The sequence below is a fragment of the Tachysurus vachellii genome, chromosome 21, assembly GCF_030014155.1.
Source record: "Tachysurus vachellii isolate PV-2020 chromosome 21, HZAU_Pvac_v1, whole genome shotgun sequence".
Lineage (NCBI taxonomy): Eukaryota > Metazoa > Chordata > Actinopteri > Siluriformes > Bagridae > Tachysurus > Tachysurus vachellii.
In genome coordinates this window covers 17,765,944-17,788,772 of record NC_083480.1, presented here as the reverse complement: position 1 = coordinate 17,788,772, position 22,829 = coordinate 17,765,944, and the positions used below count along the sequence as shown (strand labels likewise).

Sequence of the window (22,829 nt, the reverse complement as noted above, 5' to 3'; positions counted from 1 at the left end):
CAGGGGACACACGATATGGGCGCTGTTTGATAGGAGCCTGCTCGCCTGTTCTAATGTGATGTTTGATCAGTTTGCATTTCCCTGAATTTTCCCCGGAGGAGCTAAAGATGTCATTGTATTTTAGCAGCAATTCAGAAAGTGCCATTTTTTCCAACTCCGACATTGGTGACTCATCCAGTGATACCGGGGGTGTCACTCCCATTGTTGATGTTGCAGCTACATCGACCGGAGCCAGAAGCAACTGAATATCAGCGCCATCCACAGAGTAAAACTCGCCCAGGTGCACACCTTGTTTTAATGAAATGTCCTGTCCTGTAGGATTTAGAATCCGAGCTTTCGTTAGTCCATTTTTAACCAAGGTTACTGTATGAGCCACCACCAAATTGGACGAATCTGCCACATTAGGCTCCAAATAGCCATCAAAGTCCTTAAACATTTGAGCCACATAAGGTGAAGAAACTCTAACAGGTACCACTGACTCACTGAGGGGAGGTAAGGAAATTGCGGTTGCCAGGGACACATTGCAGCATAAGGGAACAAAGTCCTTGCTGGTAAGGAGAGGAACAGAACTGCCCCACAATTGTAACCTGGCCCGGTTGAGGTCCAGTAAAGCATGATTCTTCAACAGAAAGTCCCACCCCAACAGCACCGTCTGAGTGGTTTCTCTCACCACATGAAATATGTGTTGCCATGACTCCATGCCCAGTTGAAATGTCATTGTTATAGTGCCCAATGTATCCAGCATCTGTCCATTCACGGCACGAGCAGCTACATAATCCCTCTTCAGTGGACGATTGCGCAGTGCTGGGATGGACATGCGAAAATCAGCACTAATGAGAGACACACTGGAACCAGAGTCTACTAAAATTTGAACCTCCATGCCTTCAATTACTCCCCTCACATATGACACCATCAGGCCTAGTTCAGTGTTAGTGGCTTCATCAGAGTCTTTGAAAATAGAGTTACTGCCAGTAGTATTGTAAATTTGAGAGCCCTCAATCAACATAGCTGGTGTTCGGGCCGTAACATCAGCTACAGTCCGTTTCCCGGCCCAATATGTCGTTCCCCTGCACTAGGAGAGATAAAACGTACTCCACGCTTACGTGAGTCATCCTCATAGCTGTTCCGTCTGCGTGGACTAGGACTTGGACTGCGTCTAGGAGGGTACCGTGCAGAGTACGAGTCATTAACATCGCCATAATCCGTGCCTGACCTATACTTGTCGCTGTGTTTGACCCACTGTCTCTCAGGTGAACGACCTCTCCGTGACTGGCATCCACGGCCCCCACAGCAGCACTGACATATTCCATTAGATTGAGAGCGGCCCCAGTGCCAGTCCTCCACCGTTTTAGAATTTACTTTGGCATTGAGTTTCTGGTTTTCATCCCCTAAACGTCTCAATTCTACCCTCATGTCCCTCATTTTGTCTGCCAATCTTTCTACTGCTCTGTACAGTCCAACATTGTCTCTCCCAGACTGAATAGCAGCCACTGCCCCTTCGTCACCATCGCTATGAGCGGCATTCACAGCCATAAAATCGGTCTTTATCACATCTCGGGCATTTTCACACCGACCCGCAATTATGACGGCCTCCTCCAAATCCGTAGCTCCTTGCTCATGACATTTAGTTCTGAGCACCGGATCCAGGCCAGCCAAGAAACGACGAAATTTTTCCTCCCTCTGAGCTCTCTCTCCATATTCCGGAAAGGCGTCATCGACGAGCCTGCTAATCTCAGCCGCATACACTTCCAAACTTTCCCGCGGAGCTCTGGGCCGAGCTGAAAGGCTGGCTCTGAAGCGATCCATAAACTGTCTTTGCCCGAATGCCTCTTTGAGTTTATCTTTAACAGCTGTGTAATCCGACTGAACAGCACCAGGGAGGCTGTCCCACAGCAGAAACGCCGCACTGGACAAACGTGTCGGTAGAATTCTCGCCAGTTCATAATTGTAGGATGCAGCGCCATCATCCTCCGTGAGCGCTCTGACCGCGACCTCGAAAAACTCTGCTTTTCATCACCGGAAAACGGCGACGGTAACTCGATCCTAACGTGTCTGCTGCTTTGTTCACGTCTCGGATAAACACCGAACTCTTCCTTACACCACATGATGTTCTCTGTGGTATGAACTCGCGCACCCTAACTCACTAAAACTTTGAAAGCTAAGCTAACTAATAAAACATGCGTCGCCACACTGTACCACGCGAACACTCCCACAAAACAAAACCGCTGCCACCAGTGTAACCGAGCGTTTAACATCGGGTTCGCCTATACTGAAGTGTCACTAAAATAAATAAGAAGCGGAGGCTCATCGTTTGATCATCAACATGTTTCCTTTTTATTATTATCCAACGTGGTCCGCCATACCAAAAACTTCCCGAGAACACTGCCCTCTTGTGCGCATGCCCACACGCCTTCTACGGCGAGCCCCGAGGGGAAAAATGTATTACACACACAAATCACAATGCCCAGTATAACATCAACATGTACTCCAACTCACAGATTAGGTCTGTTACACTAGCTACAAGGAATGTGGAGAGTCTTTGCTGTGTTTATGTGAACATATTATTGAATAAGTATGTTTAGAGTTCTTTATTTTGTATTTTTACAGTTTTCCGTTACTTCATGGACAGCAGTAAATCTAGAAAAGCATTATTGAGTCTGTCGTCTTTGGGGGGCATTATCTGACTGCATACTCAAGCAAGGCATTTGAGATAAAGGGCAGTATAGTAAAACGAAATCTCTTCGGTGATCAACCTCCAGTATCAAACTCCACGGCGGGGAGCTAGCCAGCTCATAAAGTGACCTTTCTCCTACAATGTCTAAGTCAAGCTGCAAGTCTGGATCACAGAGGCAAGCATCTAATGCATCATGTTCGTCATGGCACTCATGTGGCTCATCGACTGTAATCACAGCCGCTGCTGCGATGGCTAGAGCAGAGGCCGAGGCGGCTAAAGCGGAAATAGCCTTTGCTAAGAAAGAAAGCAAACTGAAAATACAACAAGCACAGCTTCTGGAATCATTAGACACTTTAAGGCTGGAAAAAAATGTTGCAGCCATACAAGCGAAGGCCGAGGCCTTAGAAGCAGCTGCAGCCCAAGAAAGTAGAGAAAATTCGAGTATAATAGAGTTACCTATAGAGGACATACAAGAACGCACACAGGCCTACTTAGCGGAACAAGCAGAGTCGTGGACATACAAATGCCGGTGCTAGATGGGCCATTTCATGATAACGAATGCACGAACGTCTCCGAATCGCAACAAACACAGACTACTGTGCTGCAGCAGGAAGGTCAGCATAGTCTTTATGGCACACCACCCAAGTCTCGGTTTGTCAATACAGAGGGCGCGCGGTACCCTACCATTCCACAATCTACGGATATAGACTTTACACGCTCAGCCCATCACGACACGTACTTCAGGTTACCTCAGGACATGTATCACTCATGTTCTATGGCATTTCAAGGCAACGAGGAAAGGGGCGGAGACAGGCGAGTGACATTCGACTATTCTCCAATCCAGTCAGTTACACCCTTACAAGTTGGACCGTATCAAGGCAATCCTCATGAAGATAACCAAATGTCTGATGTCGTCAAGTTTCTTGCAAGACGCGAATTAGTGTCCACCGGCCTAACACAGTTTAATGATCGTCCAGAGACTTTCAAAGCATGGAGGGCATCCTTCCTAAATGTCACTAAGCAACTCGACCTCTCACCTAGCGAGGAGATGGACTTGCTAGTAAAATGGCTGGGATGCGAGTCAGCTGAACATGTAAAAAGGATCAGAGCTGTGCACATTAATCATCCACTACATGGGCTCAGTTTGATTTGGGACAGACTTTACGAAACGTACGGCTCGCCGGAAATGGTGGAAAGCGCTCTATTTGGGAAACTGGAGAGCTTCCCAAAAATATCAAACAGAGACAATCACAGATTGCGCGAGCTGGGGTATCTGCTCATGGAGATCCAAGCACCTAAGCAGGATGGCGATTTGATGGGTCTTTCCTATCTAGACACACCACGGGGAGCGAATCCGATAATACAGAAATTACTGTACAGCTTACAAGAAAAATGGCTCACAGCCAGATCTAAGTACAAAAAGGACTACAGAGTCTCTTTTCCACCATTCAAGTTTCTAGTAGACTGTGTGCCAGCAAGCTAGAATGCGCAATGATCCAAGCTTCTTTCTCACAGCAGTACAGGAAGAATCGTCCAAACCAAACAGACAATCAAACAAAACGCAGAGCCGTCGCCACACACAAGACTCGGGTCTCTTCTGAAAGTTTGTCAGCTGCCAGTGAACTAAAAAATAAAGTAAACCCAGCAAAACAGTGCTTCATACACAATAAGCCTCATCCTCTGTCCAGATGTAGAGGATTCAGGATGAAACCTATGGAAGAGAGAAAGCTTTTGCTTAAACAACAAGGCATATGCTTCAAATGTTGCAGCTCCATAGCACACATGGCGAAGAACTGTGATCAGGCTGTCAAATGTTCAGAATGCAACAGCATTTCTCACATGGCAGCACTCCATCCAGGTCCAGCACCATGGACCAGAGAACCACAATTCCCTACTTCAGAAGATCACAAAGTGAGTGAGGACGTACCTGTGGAATCCGAGGTTTCCTCAGCTTGCATGGAGGTATGCGGAGACAGTCAACTTCCACGCTCATGCTCCAAGGTTTGCCTAGTGAAAGTATTTCCTGAGAGCCACCGTGAGAAAGCAGTCAAAATGTACGCAGTATTAGATGATCAAAGTAACAGATCGCTGGCAAGATCAGAATTCTTCAATCTTCAGTCGAAACTGAAGGCAGACAAGCACGAGGCTTTCAAGTAGAATCATTTGACGGAAGCATAGTCTTGCCCCTACCAGTGCTTCTTGAGTGTAACGAAATTCCGGACAATCGCTCTGAAATCCCCACTCCTGAAGTGGTTAGTAACCAAAGACACCTAAAACATCTTGCGAGGTACATTCCAGAGCCAGATCATCACATTCCCATTTTTCTCCTGTTAGGCAGAGATATGATCAGAGTCCACAAAGCCCATAAGCAGGTGAACGGCCCACCAAATGCTCCCTTTGCGCAAAAGTTGGACTTAGGATGGGTCATCGTTGGAGACATGTGCCTTGGGAAAGTTCATAAGCCTACCTTCATCCAGAGTTACCACACCAACATTATGGAAAATGGTCAGTCTACATATTTTCACCTGTGTCCTAACAATTACACTATAAAGGATAGGTTCCAAAGCGTATCATTCACCAAGTCCCTTATCAAGGAGGAAACTCAAGGATTAACAGAATTGGATGTATTTCAGAGGACAAAAGACGATGAGAAAACAGCTCTATCAATAGAGGACAGACAGTTTCTGCAGATCATGGACAGAGAAGTCTATAAAGATGACGAAAATTCATGGGTTGCACCACTTCCATTCAGACAGCCGAGGCAGTATATCCCGAACAATCGTCCACAAGCTGTGGAACGTTTCAATTCACTGCTATGATCTTTCAGGAGGAAGCCCGAGATGAAAAAGGACTTTGTAGCCTTCATGGAAAGACTGTTTCAAAATGACCATGCAGAAATAGCTCCTTCAGTTGGTCCCAATGAACAGTGCTGGTATTTACCTTCCTTTGGCGTATACCATCCGAGAAAGCCATCCCAGATCCGAGTGATCTTTGAGTCGAGTGCTCAATGCAAAGGTGCATCACTGAACAAGGTTCTCTTGTTGGGTCAACAACAGTCTCCTTGGAGTCCTCATGCGTTTTCGCAAAGAGCCTGTTGCCTTCACAGTGGACGTACAACAAATGTTCCACTGCTTCAAAGTTCGGTCTGCAGACAGGAACCACCTTAGGTTTCTCTGGTTTTGAGAAAATAACCCAGAGAAAGAGGTCATGGAATATCGTATGATGGTACACGTATTTGGGAACAGTCCCTCTCCAACAGTGGCCATTTACTGTCTCCGTCGTGCAGCTCAAGAAGGAGAAAAGGAATTCGGTCAAGACGCCCGACAGTTTGTAGAGCAAGACTTTTATATGGATGATGGATTGAAATCCTTACCCTCCTCAGAGATGGCAATAGACCTTCAAAAAAGGACACAGAACATGTTGGCAGAGTCTAATTTGAAGTTGCATAAATTAGCTTCAAACAGCAAGGAGGTTATGAGAGCTTTCCCATCTGAAGATTACGCAAACTCACAGAAAGAACTGCATTTAGGTGTTGGCTCACTTCCTATGCAACGAAGTCTTGGCTTGCTTTGGAATCTGGACACAGACTGCTTCAACTTCCATGTCCAACAGGATAGTAAACCTTATACTAGGCGTGGACTGCTGTCTGTAATCAACAGATTGTATGATCCACTAGGATTTGTGGCCCCATCACGATTCAAGGCAAAGTACTACTGCAAGAGCTAACTGAGAATGTTGCTGAGTGGGATGCGCCCTTACCCACAAACAAATGAAAAGTGTGGGAGGAATGGAGAGGGTCATTGCAAGAACTGCAACATGTACAAGTCCCAAGAAGCTACGGGCCCACATTACTGTCAGAAGCTAAGTCCAAGGAGCTCTGTGTGTTTTCTGACGCTTCCGAGCGAGTGATCGCAGCAGTTGCTTACCTGAAAACAGTTGACTCGGATGGTAGCTGTCACATGGGGTTCATCGCAGGCAAATCAAGGTTCGCGCCACAACCAGAGCTCACTATACCTCGTCTGGAACTCTGTGCAGCTGTCTTAGCTGTGAACATGATGGAAACGATCACTGCAGAGATTGCTGTCAAATTTGATGAGATTACCTTCTTTACGGATAGTTGAGTGGTCCTCGGATATATCTATAACGAGAAATGTAGATTTCATGTCTACGTAAGCAACCGTGTACAAAGAATCCGAAACAGCAGCAATCCAGAACAATGGAAGTATGTGAGCTCAGAGCAGAATCCAGCTGATGTTGCAACACGACCAATAGCTCCAACCAAATTGCAGGAGACCATATGGTTCAGCGGACCACCATTCTTACATCATCCAAAAGCAGAGACCTTACCTTTACCTAAGGAATCCTTTGCGCTTGTCGATCCCGATCGAGATTCTGAAGTTCGTCCAGAGGTTACAGTGTTATACCACTGTCTCAAATCGCTTTGAACGCTTTTCGGACTGGAGCCGACTAGTCAGAGCTGTTGGAAAGCTGATTCATATTGCACGCTCTTATAAGCAATGTCAAAAAGACACTCCTCAGGTATGCAGAGGATGGCACTGTTGCAAACTTCCTTTAAATGCTGACATAATACTCCAGAGTGCAGAAGTTGTCATACGAGCAGCACAACAGGAAACTTATGCTGACGAGTTGCAGCACCTTAAACGGAATGAACCACTTTCTAAAACTAGCACAATTCGAAGTCTGGATCCCTTCATTGATAAAAGTGGATTGTTGAGGGTCGGAGGTCGTTTGGATAAAGCAGATCTAGGTTCTGAGGAAAAAAGACCCCTCATCATACCCGGCAAGAATCATGTAGCATTGCTTCTAATACGACACTTTCATGAGCAGACGCATCATCAGGGTCGCCACTTCACGAAGGGGCGATAAGATCCGCTGGCTATTGGATAATTGGTGTCAAAAGGCGTGTGAACAATCTCATCCATTCCTGTGTTATATGCCGCAAACTAAGGAGGGGCTGCGAGACTCAAAAGATGGCAGATTTGCCCATCGACAGGCTTAGCACAGAGCCTCTCTTCACACATGTGGGATTAGATGTGTCCGGCCCCTGGTCTGTATCTGCTCGTAGGACAAGAGGCGGCTACGCAGAAAGCAAAAGATGGGCGGTCCTATTCACATGTTTAAGCATCAGAGCGATTCATATAGAAGTGATCGAGTCCCTGGACTCCTCCAGTTTCATTAATGCTTTAAGGAGGTTTCTGGCAATCCGGGGTCCAGTGAAACAGATTCGCTCTGATAGAGGCACCAATTTCATTGGAGCTTGTAAAGATTTGCAGATTTTTTCCAATGTCAATGAAAAGGCGGTGAAACAATTCTTGTCAGATCACGGCTGCATGTGGATATTTAATCCTCCGCATTCATCTCACATGGGGGCGCATGGGAGAGGATGATCGGCATTGCACGCAGGATCTTGGATTCTATGCTTCTACAGATAAAATCCTCTAAACTCACACACGAGGTACTCTCCACCTTCATGGCTGAAGTCACTGCCATTATAAACAATAGGCCACTGATACCCGTGTCAACCGATCCAACAGATCCTTTCATCCTAACACCTGCCACATTACTTACCCAAAAGACTGATACTAGCTCCGTTCCGACAGGGGATTTCGGAAAACCTGATCTGTACAAGCAACAGTGGCGCACGGTGCAAAGCCTTGCAAATACCTTCTGGGACAGATGGCGTAAACAGTACCTCTCTACTCTACAGCAGTGACGAAAATGGCACCATCAGCAACCCAACATCTCCAAAGGATGCACAGTCCTGCTCAAGGACTCTCAGTCCAAACGGAACTATTGGCCCCTGGGCATCATAGCGGAAACTTACCCCAGCCAAGATGGGCGAGTACGGAAAGTGCAAATAAAAGTCATTGGGAAAGATGGACCCAAACTGTTTCTGAGACCTGTTAACGAGATAGTACTCCTAATTCATGAAGATTCTAAATAGACTATTCAGGTTTAAACTCAATTGAAAGGGTTTGGTATTCCCCGAATCCCAGATGGGGAGTGTGCTGTTCTCTACGAACATTTTGTATTGTTTGTTTAAATGTTGGTCTAGAGTGACCCCTTCTGTTCAAATGGGGTATCGCATATTGTTGTTTAAGTCCTTATATGATGACGTCACAGACGTGAGTCTAGTTTGCAGTGGCAGCAGGGAAGAGCATGCGGTCATGGCTACTGCTCCGTGATTTAAGTTGGTTTGAAGGCACTTTTGGTATGTAGATATTGCTACATTATAGTTTCCAATTATATTTATAGTAAATTGTTATATTTTGTATGCCAGACGTTAATTTATCTTTCTTTGTTTCCGTGAATGGCACAATCTGTTTCTGGAAATAATTGATGCTAGCTACAAGGAATGTGGAGAGTCTTTGCTGTGTTTATGTGAACATATTATTGAATATGTGTATGCTTAGAGTTCTTTATTTTGTATTTTTACAGTTTTACGTTACTCCATGGACAGCAGTAAATCTTGAAAAGCATTATTGAGTCTGTCGTCTTTGGGGGGCGTTATCTGACTGCATACTCAAGCAAGGTGTTTGAGATAAAGGGCAATATACTCAGTTCAGAAGAAAATTTTTCAAAGAGTCAATGCAGTCTTTAATCACTATGAAAAACATTATCAAAAGTAAAAAATATGATTAAAACATAAATAACAAATTCTATTTTTTCTGTGTGTTTGTTCCAAGAGAATGATACCACTTGTGTGTAAAAACAGCAGTGAAACATATCGTGTCTTTTCATGTTCAGGTTTTTATTAGACGAAACCCTCCATCTGGGATACAGAATGTACTGATAACTCTGCGTCATGGACATTGAGATACTGGACATGTCAGTATATGAACAAATACTTGGATCTATAAACTCAGTCTACTACAACTTAGATATCTGATCTAAATTTACAGACTTTCTAATACCATGGACTCAAAATAAATTAAATTTGTGTATAAATTTGTGAATATACAAATATCTTATTGTAAGAGCCATTTTTTTGGTTAAAGGTAAAATGGTAATATGTGCTATAGGAGCACCCATACCCTTTAGTTGGTACCTTTTATTTTGAATAGGACTTCTAGTTTGATAGAGTTTGAGAGGGCCTTAAAGTTAAGATGGCTGCCGCTAACCTTTTAGATTGAATCTAGAGAACAAAGGAAAGATGTTAGAGGCATATAGTTCTTTAAAAGCCTTTTGGATTTTGGAGCTATTTTTGTTTCTTTTGATCACTCACTGGATATACTTTGTACCACTTTAATCATCTTGCCTGCTAATCATTTCCAAGCTATTGGAGCATCCTTGTTTATTCATGTCTGCCACCTTGCCTGTCTGCCACCTTGCCTGTCTGCCACCTTGCCTGTCTGCCTGCTTGCCTGTCTGCCTGCTTGCTTGCCTGTCTGCCTGCTTGCCTGTCTGCTTGCCTGCTATCCTACCCGCCTGTCTACCATCCATCCAGATCACCCCTTCAAAGGTACAATTTATAATTTATTTGAATGCTTGTCAAAGGAGCGTCTAACGTCAAACACATTTGAAATATGACACAACAAAGGTAAAAAACTTGCTATTATTTGCACTGGACTGTTTGGAAATCATGGAATCCCTTGTTGACTGCAAATGAAGCATAATGTTTGAGTGAAAACTTGGAATCGAAGAAGTTTGGCCTTTTTTGGAACTTTGAGAAACCCAAAGCTTTGAAGTTGATTCACCATTAGAATGCTCTATTGTTGAATTTTTTAATTTGTTATTGAAGTTGAAGTTGTTATTGGATCAGTTCACAGACGTCATAGATTTGAAGAATATTTAATCCTTTGTTAATTAAACTTAAAATATGGCTGATGACAAATTTAATGCGCTTTGTGCAACGTGCAGAGGAAAACTTGGGGTGTGTACACGTAGAATGAATGAACTAAAAGAATTAATGAAGAGTGGAGATATTGAAACTGTTAACACAGGCCTTGAACAGTTAAATGTGGCATTAAATGATTTTAAAGATGCTCACCAGTCTGTACAAGTGCTACTTAATGAAGATGAAAGGAAAAGTGACAATAATGAGTGGTACGAACCAAAGATGCAAACGTTTGAAATATTTCTAAAGGAGGTAGACATGGAAAGGTGATCGAAGTGAATCACAGTACTGTATGTGATTTCCCCTTTGGACAGTATATCTAATGTGTCGGCCAGTAGAGCCAGACCTTCACGTTGGTGCATTAAAAGTCAAAGTCTTTCTCTCTCTGTTATGTACAATTCAAAGTTCTGTAGCAAGTAATAAATGTGTCTTACTGAGGATCAGGTCATGTGACTCTCAGAGAGATGATCTTACCTCAGTGTCTCCAGTTTACAGTGAGGATTCTCCAGTACAGCAGAGAGACTCTTCACTCCTGAGTCTCTGAGTTTATTCCAAGACAGATCCAGTTCTCTCAGGTGTGAGGGGTTTGATCTCAGAGCTGAACTCAGAGCAGCACAGCCTTCATCTGAGATTTCACAATCACACAACCTGCAGAGAGACAATGACACACTCTTCACTCTCTCAGTTCAGGACACACAGATCAGTTCAGCAGGAACTTTTTTATTAAAGAGTCACTGCTGTGTTTAATCACTATGAAATACAGAATCGTTATCAAGAATAATAGATCAGTAACTAAATGACACACTACACTGTATTTTATATATATATATATATATATATATAAATAAATATAAAATATAAAATATAAAAATAAAAATATAAAAATATATATAAAAATAAAATGTATATTGTGTGTGTGTTTACTAGCTATGAGTGATTCCACTTGACTGTAAAAGTTAGCAGTGAAACATGTTGTGTCTTTTTCATGTTCAGGTTTTTATGTTTGTTAATAACTGAGATGAAACCCTCCATAGAAGTTTTATATGTAATCATGATGATAGCAGCTACACTGTTCACCAGGACTGAAAGACTGAGATGTTTCAAGTGGGGAAATGTTTCATTAGCTAAAGGTCTAGTACATCAAAATGTTTACAAATATAGATGTAAAAAAAAGTACCCATTTTTCTCTTTAACGCTAGAACATAAAGTCTTTGACAATATTTCAAATGTTGTAAAAAAAAAAAAATTAGTTTAGAAACAGTTTTTGTTGAGAAACAGAACTTCTCGTATCATTCACCTATCATTGACAAGTATCTGGAGAACAATAGACAGCTTTGTGATGATTGTAATCACTGTAGTCATCTGATTGGGGAAAAGTAATGATGATAAAAGACCAAATTTAGTACACACTTTATTAATAAAGCATACTATTAACAGGAAAGCAGATAAGACCATCGTCTGAACACTAGACAGATATAATCTCAGTGTGACACAGATTTGGTTCTCACAAGTCACTGATCATTTCTGTCTGTATACAGTATGAATCATTAATATCACTGTCTTTATTATCACTGTCTTTTAAGATCACTTTCTTAATGTATTAAACCACATTAAACGTTGAAATGGTTGTCTATGGGGAGATGACACTAAAAGTCGTGTCTCTATTCAGTTGAATCATGATGTTGTTTTTCTTAAGAGTAGATTGAGTTTATTACGAGAGAAAAATGAGAGAAAATGTTTTTTTCTGGTCGTTGTTTAGTACATTAAACCATGTTAAGTGTTTTAGAATGTCCCACTTGGAGCCCTGACAGACATTTGAGGACATCTGGGATGCAGAATGTACTGATAACTCTGTGTCATGGACATTGAGAGACTGGACATGTCAGTGTGGAGTCAGTCCACTCCTGTATCCTGAACAAACACTGAACAAATACTTGGATCTATAAACTCAGTCTACTACAACTTGGATATCTGATCTAAATTTACAGACTTTCTACTACCATGGACTCAAAATAAGTCCAGACTGAATAGAGTTTGGGGTTTAAGGATGGAGAGTTGACTGGTGTTGTGTATAAATTTGTGAATATACAAATATCTTACACTGGTGCATTAAAAGTCAAAGTCTTTCTCTCTGTTATGTACAATTCAAAGTTCTGTAGCAAATAATAACTGTGTTTTACTGAGGATCAGGTCATGTGTCTCTGAGAGATGATCTTACCTCAGTGTCTCCAGTTTACAGTGAGGATTCTCCAGTACAGCAGAGAGACTCTTCACTCCTGAGTCACTGAGTTTATTTCCAGACAGATCCAGTTCTCTCAGGTGTGAGGGGTTTGATCTCAGAGCTGAACTCAGAGCAGCACAGCCTTCATCTGAGATTTCACAATAACACAACCTGCAGAGACACAATGACACTCTTCACTCTCTCAGTTCAGGACACACAGATCAGTTCAGCAGAAACTTTTTTTATTAAAGAGTCACTGCTGTGTTTAATCACTATGAAAAACAGAATCATAGTAAAAAGTAATATAAGATTAATAAATACATAAATTCTATTTATTGTGTGTGTTTGTTTACTAGCTATGAGAATGGTTCCACTTGCCTGTAAAAAGTTAGCAGTGAAACATGTCGTGTCTTTTCATGTTCAGGTTTTTATGTTTGTTAATAACTGAGATGAAACCCTCCATAGAAGTTTTATATGTAATCATGATGATAGCAGCTACACTGTTCACCAGGACTGAAAGACTGAGATGTTTCTAGTGGGGAAATGTTTCATTAGCTAAAGGTCTAGTACATCAAAATGTTTACAAATATAGATGTAAAAAAGTGTCCACATTTTTCTCTTTAACGCTAGAACATAAAGTCTTTAGCAATATTTCAAATGTTGTAAAAAAAAAAAAAAAAAAATTAGAAACAGAATTTCTCGTATCATTCACCTATCATTGACAAGTATCTGGAGAACAATAGACAGCTTTGTGATGATTGTAATCACTGTAGTCATCTGATTGGGGAAGAGTAGTGATGATAAAAGACCAAATTTAGTACACACCTTATTAATAAAGCATACTATTAACAGGAAAGTAGATAAGACCATCATCTGAACACTAGACAGATATAATCTCAGTGTCAGACAGAGTTGGTTCTCACAAGTCACTGATCATTTCTGCCTGTATACAGTATGAATATCACTGTCTTTTAACATCACTTTCTTAATGTATTAAACCACATTAAACGTTGAAATGGTTGTCTATGGGGAGATGACACTAAAAGTCGTGTCTCTATTCAGTTGAATCATGATGCTGTTTTTCTTAAGAGTAGATTGAGTTTATTACGAGAGAAAAATGAGAGAAAATGTTTTTTTCTGGTCGTTGTTTAGTACATTAAACCATGTTAAGTGTTTTAGAATGTCCCACTTGGAGCCCTGACAGACATTTGAGGACATCTGGGATGCAGAATGTACTGATAACTCTGTGTCATGGACATTGAGAGACTGGACATGTCAGTGTGGAGTCAGTCCACTCCTGTATCCTGAACAAACACTGAACAAATACTTGGATCTATAAACTCAGTCTACTACAACTTGGATATCTGATCTAAATTTACAGACTTTCTACTACCATGGACTCAAAATAAGACCAGACTGAATAGAGTTTGGGGTTTAAGGATGGAGAGTTGACTGGTGTTGTGTATAAATTTGTGAATATACAAATATCTTACACTGGTGCATTAAAAGTCAAAGTCTTTCTCTCTCTGTTATGTACAATTCAAAGTTCTGTAGCAAATAATAACTGTGTCTTACTGAGGATCAGGTCATGTGACTCTCAGAGAGATGATCTTACCTCAGTGTCTCCAGTTTACAGTGAGGATTCTCCAGTACAGCAGAGAGACTCTTCACTCCTGAGTCTCTGAGTTTATTCCCAGACAGATCCAGTTCTCTCAGGTGTGAGGGGTTTGATCTCAGAGCTGAAGTCAGAGCAGCACAGCCTTCATCTGAGATTTCACAATCACACAACCTGCAGAGACACAATGACACTCTTCACTCTCTCAGTTCAGGACACACAGATCAGTTCAGCAGGAACTTTTTCATTAAAGAGTCACTGCTGTGTTTAATCACTATGAAAAACAGAATCATAGTAAAAAGTAATATAAGATTAATAAATACATAAATTCTATTTATTGTGTGTGTGTGTTTACTAGCTATGAGAATGGTTCCACTTGACTGTAAAAACTCAGCAGTGAAACATGTCGTGTCTTTTCATGTTCAGGTTTTTATGTTTGTTAATAACTGAGATGAAACCCTCCATAGAAGTTTTATATGTAATCATGATGATAGCAGCTACACTGTTCACCAGGACTGAAAGACTGAGATGTTTCAAGTGGGGAAATGTTTCATTAGCTAAAGGTTTAGTACATCAAAATGTTTACAGATTTAGACGTAAAAAAATGTCCACAGGTTTCTGTTTAACACCAGAACATAAAGTCTATAGCAATATTTCAAATGTTGTAAAAAAAATAGTTTAGAAACAGTTTTTGTTGAGAAACAGAACTTCTCGTATCATTCACCTATCATTGACAAGTGTCTGGAGAACAATAGACAGCTTTGTGATGATTGTAATCACTGTAGTCATCTGATTGGGGAAGAGTAGTGATGATAAAAGACCAAATTTAGTACACACCTTATTAATAAAGCATACTATTAACAGGAAAGTAGATAAGACCATCATCTGAATACTAGACAGATATAATCTCAGTGTGAGACAGATTTGGTTCTCACAAGTCACTGATCCTTTCTGCCTGTATACAGTATGAATCATTAATTTCACTGTCTTTAATACCACTGTCTATCATCACAGTCTTAATGTATTAAACCACGTTAAACATTTTCAATATAAAATTGTTTCTACGGTGAAACGACACAAAATCTTGTCTCTTTCTACTTGAATCGCAATAATGTTTATCTTAGCAGAAGATTGTGTTAATAATAATAGAAACATGAGAGAAAATGTTTTTTTCTGGTCGTTATGTTGTGTTTTAGAATGTCCCACTTGGAGCCCTGACAGAAGAGCAACTGCTTCATTCTGACATCCTCTTCTGATATTTTGTAAAATTTCAGTTATTAGTAAAATTAAACTGACAATAAGCTGGACAATTTCAATTAACATACTCAATATATTTTACAAAGACTTGAGGACATCTGGGATGCAGAATGTACTGATAACTCTGTGTCCTGGACATTGAGAGACTGGACATGTCAGCTTATTCACTGTCATGTCAGCTGGACATGAGTTTGGGGTTTAAGGATGGGCAGAGATCTTTCAACACCCTGAAGGAGACAGTTCGCAGCACATTGCCCAAGGCAAGGATCATCGTTTCTGGACCGCTTCCCACGTACCAGCAAAGAATTGAGAGGTTAAGTAGACTTTTTGCTATAAATGAATGGTTGCAGTCATGGTGTCACGCTCAGAATTTACTCATTATTGATAACTGGAATGTTTTCTGGGAGCGTTCTAGGCTATTCCGTGCTGATGGCCTGCACCCCAGTTTATTGCCAGTTAATTATGGGGTCCCTCAAGAATCAGTTCTAGGACCTCTGCTTTTCTCGATATACATGCTTCCATAATGGAACATCATTAGAAGACAAGGGATTAGTTTCCACTGTTATACTGATGATACCCAGTTATACATCTCATTAAAACCAGATGAAAAATCTTAATTGTCTAAATTAACTAAGTGCATTAAAAGATTGGATAAAAGAGATAAAAGATTGGATGAGCTGTAATTTTCTGCTGTTAAATTCTGATAATACAGAAATACTACTTATCGGTCCAAAAACCAGTACACAGAAACTCTAAATTCAACTTCCATTTAGAGGCATCTTTAATAAATAGACTACAGTTAGTCCAAAATGCAGCTGCCAGAGTTCTCACTAGGACAAGAAAGTATGACCATATAACCCCAATTTTATCATCTCTACACTGGCTACCTGTTAAGTTTAGAATTAATTACAAACTGCTGCTACTTACGTACAAGGCTCTTAATGGTTTAGCTCCCATGTATCTAACTAGTCTTCTAACACGTTACAATCCTTCACGCTCTCTGAGATCACAAAACTCAGGACTTCTGCTAGTTCCCAGAATATCTAAGTCTACTAAAGGCGGTAGAGCGTTTTCATGGGAGTGCATGGGAAGCCGTCGGCTAACATTTATCGGCCTCCTCGTTTTAGAAGAGGTGGTGTGGACGTCTGGATCCTTTGATCGCACACCTCCGTTGCTGAAAGACTCAACCCCGGTGAGGTTTTCCTTGGTGAATGCTAGATCACTAGCCAACAAGTCTTTTATTTTGAATGACTTTTTCACGTCCACGGACCTGGGGTCTCATTTATAAAGCGTGCGTACGCACAAAACGGGGCTGAAAACGTGCGTACGCCAGTTTTCGCGCAAAGGTTGTGATCTATAAAAAACAAACTTGACGGGAAAATGTGCGCACCTTTAAGCAAACTTTGAGACGTGCGTACGCACATTCTGGAGACAAAGGGAATTGGCGACACAAATGGTGAGGTCGTGAACTGAAGTTAGATTGTAGAAAATACATGTGAGAAGAACGATTATAAGAATTAATGACATTTAATTTTCACCCCATTTCATACGTTATATCCACATTATCATGAGGATTAAATCCAACAGTGTTATTTGTGCCGATTGTTTTAGGCTATATACATCTAGTAAAATCCAAACGTAATTCAAATTGTATTAAAAATATAATAATAATAATAATCAGCGCTACTCCGTCCAGGATGTATCCTGCCTTGATGCCCAATGACGCCTGAGGATAGGCACAGGCTCCCCGTGACCCGAGTAGTTCGGCTAAGTGGTAGAAGATGAATGAATGAATGAATAATCAGCGCTGCCTTACAGTCACATTGTCCACAACGGGAGCGGGAGATGGCGCGACTACATGTGATACAGAATAGCATTAAATACCCTTTTATTAGAGAACTGCAGAACACAGTGTAAAAACGAAATATTTTCCTTAATGTACATATTTCATAAAATGTCAAAGTCTGCAAATACAGTCATGAAGCACAATCGCTACTCATCATCGGTCCTAACTATTATGGTGTTCATTAAAATACCGTCATGAAGAAACGTGTTCACTATAACATTTTCGTCTCAAATTTTCTCCCACAAATTAATTGTGATTTTGTCAAGGTGTTAACGATCAGTCTAATTGCTAGAAACATATAAATCCTCCGGTGACCCGGGTATGTAATGCTTCATGATGGCACTGCTGGCAGTGTTGAAGGATTACGCCAATGGCAGAATAAGGAGAGAATGAGTTTTCAGGGACCATAATGATTTCCTGGCTAATAAGCCGATTTAGATTCCCTAGAGCTGTGCTCTTAGATCTATGTGTTGAATTGGGTCCAGTATTAGAGAGGGCAACACGCCGGAACCATGCCATCCCAGTCCAAATACAAGTCCTCAATACTCTGGGGTTCTTGGCAACCGGCTGTTTCCAGCGCGAATTATCAGACAGGTAAATTATTTATATAAAAAAACTATAAGTAATCCTCAACTTTGTCTCTAAGACCTTTTTGTATATGAAATAATTCTATTGGAATCTATCATCTCACCCTATAGGTCTGGTATATCACAGCCGTCCCTGAGTGCCATAATATCTGTCGTTTTGAATGGTATACTTAATATGGGTAGTCGATACATCAGGTTCCCCTACACTGTGCGAGAACAGGCCGAAATTAAAATGCAATTTGCTGCAATGCCTGGTTTCCCAAATGTAATCGGCGCAATTGACTGCGCTCATGTTGCTATAAGGGCACCATCTGAAAATGAATTTGCTTATGTTAATAGAAAGCATGTGCATTCTATTAATGTGCAAATCATATGTGACTCCAACATGACCCTCACAAACATTGTGGCACGCTGGCCTGGTTCAACACATGATTCCTTTATCTTGACACATAGCAGTGTAGGGAACAGACTAAATACACTAAATGCTATTGGGTTTTTAAATACTTAATTTTTTTTTTTTTTCCCCCTCCTTGTACTGTTTGTTGTTGTGTTGTTGATTGATTCTGCTGCTGGCTGTGAAACAAATTGCCCCTCGGGGATAATAAAGTTGACCTAACCTAACCTAACCTAAATACAGGCGCAGTACGTGATGGCTGGCTTCTTGGTGAGTTTAACAATATTAAAAAGTAGAAACTGTAACAATTTTGTTTTTAATATAATTATAACCTGCAGGTGACAGTGGCTACCCCCCCGAGACGCTGGCTCCTCACCCCATTTTTAAACACGCAGAGCGCAGAGAAAATATATATAACCTATAACGAGGTCCACTTTCGTGCCCGCGCAGTGATTTGCATTGACTATTTATGGTTAAAAATGGGCGTGTACAGGGCGGGATTTCACGTACGAACATCTGTGGGTGATCTGTGATTTATAAAGGGAACATTGCTTAGAGGAGTGCGTACGCACAGTTTTATAAATCGGAATTTTTTTTGCCGTACGCCATTTTTGGCTTTTGGGCGTACGTAAACTTTTAGTAGGGATCCTACGCACAGTTTTATAAATGAGACCCCTGGACATGTGTGTGACGGAGACGTGGATTGGTGTTGGTCAGTCAAGTGTATTTTCAGAAGTCGTACCTCTGAATTGTACTTATTTTAATTCTCCACAGTTTACGTGTCGAGGAGGTGGAGTAGCAGCTATTTTTAAAGAACACTTGCTTACTCCTATTCCAGCTTCAAACTCAGTATTTTTGAGCTAAGCTTGAGTTATCTGGTGTTGTGCGCTGTTGTCTATCGCCCACCCAAATATAACAAAGACTTTATTGAGGAGTTTTCAGATTTGTTGGCTGAAATTATGCCAAAATATGATCGGGTCTTAATTGTTGGGGATTTCAACATCCATGTGTGTTGTCCTTTCAAACCCTTGGCTAAAGCCTTTCTTAATCTGGTGGAGTCTTTTAACTTAACTCAGCTTGTGGCTAGTCCCACACGTTTGTGGTCATATCTTAGACTTGGTTTTATCATATGGCTTGCTAATTGGTAATGTTGAAGTCGGTGATGCTGTTTTCTCTCATCATTTACCTGTTTTCTTTGAGATATGTATTACCTGTGATCCTAAAGTGACTGCTCCAACCCGTCGCCGAAGAACAATTAATTGTTCTACCGTTCAATCATTCTCAGAGGCTTTTAATGCTATTGACGATGACTACTAAAAGTCTTAATATGGTCTTAACACTGATGTTCTGACTTCATTGTTCTCTTCAACTTGGATACTGTGGCTCCTTTTAAGATGGTTCGAGTAAAACCTAGAACTCAACCATGGCTGAACGCTACTACTCAAACTGTAAGGCTCGAGTGTAGAAGGGTGGAACGCTGCTGGAAGAAGGATAAATTGCAGATTACCTTTGATATTTTGAAGGAGAATCTGCTTAAATATCAAAAAACTGTCAAATCTGAGAAATCAAAGTATCCTTCTAGTGTCATCTGTAATAACTCCAACAAGCCAGCTGTGCTATTTAGTACTATTAACTCGGTTTTAAATACTCCCCAAGCAACCTGCGTAGAGCCTTCAGCCGAGACGTGTGAGAAATTTTTAGACTTTTCCATTGACAAGATTAAGGTTGTTGGAGATAATATTTTGCTCCCTTCAACTTTTTCATCCATTTCCATTGAGTTCTCTGCTGTTTTTGATCAGTATGAGTCGTTGTCTCTTGATTCACTGAAAGAGACCTTTGTTAAAATGAAACCATCCTCATGTGGTATGGATGTTGTTTCTCTCCATCTTCTTAAAAATTCATTTGAAACCATTGGTCCTAAAATTCTTGCAATTATCAATAGCAGACTGGCTTTAGGAGTTGTACCTAAATCTTTTAAACATGCAGCTGTGGAACCAGTAATCAAGAAATCTAATTTGGATCCATCAGTTTTTGCTCATTATAGACCTATCTCAAAACTCCCATTTCTATCCAAACTATTGGAGAAGGTTGTATATGGACAATTGAATTCATTTTTAGATTTACATGGTATTCATGAAGTGTTTCAGTCTGGTTTTAAAGCACTACACAGTACAGAAACTGCACTGTTGAAGGTTTTTAATGACTTACTACTTGTCACTGACACTGAATCTTAATTTTACTAGACCTTTCGGCTGCATTTGATACAGTTGACCATAATATCTTGATTTCACGGCTAGAACAATGTGTTGGTATTAAAGGTACTGAACTGGAATGGTTTAAATCCTATTTGGCTGGATGAACTTTCGGTTCATCTTGGAGACTATGTCTCCTCAACTGCCGCACTCACATGTGGGGTCCCCCAGGGCTCCATTTTGGGGCCTATTCTGTTCCCCCTGTATATGCTCCCCTTGGGTCATATTTTTAGGAAATTTGGTATTTCTTTTCTTTGTTATGCAGATGACCTGCAAATTTATCTGCCCTTGAAACGTAAAGATACCTGCTCTTTAGCGCCTCTATTGCAGTGTTTTGAAGAAATTAAGACCTGGATGGCACTAAATTTCCTTAATTTTAATGAAAAGAAAACAGAAGTGGTGGTGTTTATGCCAGGGGGAACCTGTGAGTCAGTAGACCTAAACCTCGGTAAGCTGAATCCATATGTGAAGCCCTATGTTAAAAATTTTGGTGTTATGGATTGTGATTTTAAATTGGATAAACAGATTAATTTAGTAGTTAACATTTTTTTTTCCAATTGAGACAACTCACCAAGGTGAAACCTTTCTTGTCTTCTAAAGACTTTCAAAGAGTTGTGCATATCTTCATTTCAAGTCGCCTTGATTATTGTAACAGCCTTTATTTAGGTATTAGTCAAACCTCTCTCTCCAGACTGCAAATGGTCCAGAATGCGGCAGCTCGCCTATTGACGGGCACACGAAAGCGGGAACATATCTCTCCCATTCTCGCATCTCTTCACTGGCTACCTGTCCATTATAGGATTCATTGTATAATTTTGGTGCTTGTTTTTAAATCTCTTAATGGTTCAAGTTATTTATCAGATTTGATTAATCTGTACGCTCTGTCAAGAGCACTAAGGTCTGCTGACCATTTGCTTTTAGCTCTTCCAAGAGAAAAACTGAAGAGCAGGGGGGACCGGAGCCCCGGCCCTGGAACAGTTTGCCTCTCTACATTAGACAGGCTCAAACACTTGAGGTCTTCAAATCTGGCCTAAAAACTTATTTTTACAGTCTGGCATTCGATGCCATGTGTATTGTTTTATTGTGTCTTAAGTGTTTTCTTTTATGGTGCTGACTGTATTAATGAACATGTTTCCTTTTTGTATATACAGCACTTTGACAAACACTTGTTTAAAAAAAAAAGTGCTTTATAAATAGACTTTGACATCAGACCAAATGCACATTATCATTTAGTACTTGCTAATATTATGAACAGCAGCTACGTTAATTCCTTTCCACTGCTTCTCTCTTTCTACCCATCCCGAGGCATCCAGAAATTGTACCAGCTCCAATAGTCTTCCGTGCAATGAAGATTTTGGACCTCCACTGAGATGAGGCTGACTCTGTGAGGATCCTGAGGCATCTAGAGTTCTACCAGCTCCAGTTAGACTCTGTTGTACTAAAAAGGAGACGCAACTCAATGTGGTCTTTTGCATCAATACAACATTTATCAGACTGTATATTTATAATAGCACCCTCTAGTGTCACCCATATGAGGATGAGGTTCCTCTCAAGGTTTCTTCCTTCCATTCTAGGAAGTTTTTCCTCGCCACAGTCACCTGAGTCACCTCAGACTTGCTCATTGGGACTAAATACAAACACATTTAAATATATCTAATATTAATCTTACATTTACAGCATTTGGCAGACACCCTTATCCAGAGCGACATACATAAGTGCTTAAATCTCTAGCATTGAATACATTAATGCTGGCTCACTAAGTTACATATATAAGATACCATGAGTTTAAAACAGTTGTTCAAAGTTACAAAGAAAAAGTGTCAAATCTTGAATTTTGTATTCTATTAATCTTTATATTATTCTGTGGGAAAATAATTTTTAAGTCATTGGTTTATTTCATTTTAGTTCCAGCATATTTTTGTGGATCATGTAGAAGCCAAATCAAGATACAATGCTAGTTAAATTCAAACTTTACATTAGACTTGTATCCTGTATCTCATTAATATGAAAGGAAAGGGGCAAGGTAACTCAGGATATCATCTGTCTCTTTGTGCCATTTGTCCCATTGTTTAAGGTGGCCATTTGATTCAAGGTCTGAGAAAGACTGTTATGTTAATGGGATTAA

General features: G+C 40.7%; 1 protein-coding gene across 5 annotated transcripts in view; it reads right to left on the bottom strand.

Annotated features, from left to right (window-relative positions):
* Positions 1-22,829, bottom strand: part of LOC132837650 (NACHT, LRR and PYD domains-containing protein 12-like) — a 95,449-nt gene that overhangs the window by 49,453 nt on the left and 23,167 nt on the right. For all 5 annotated transcript variants that reach the window (XM_060857422.1, XM_060857423.1, XM_060857424.1 and 2 more), the window contains exons 6-8: positions 14,369-14,542; positions 12,751-12,924; positions 11,007-11,180 (exon numbers count right to left, since the gene is read on the bottom strand). In XM_060857422.1, coding sequence (XP_060713405.1) covers positions 11,007-11,180; positions 12,751-12,924; positions 14,369-14,542 — 522 coding nt within the window. The remainder of the gene's footprint in view (positions 1-11,006; positions 11,181-12,750; positions 12,925-14,368; positions 14,543-22,829) is intronic.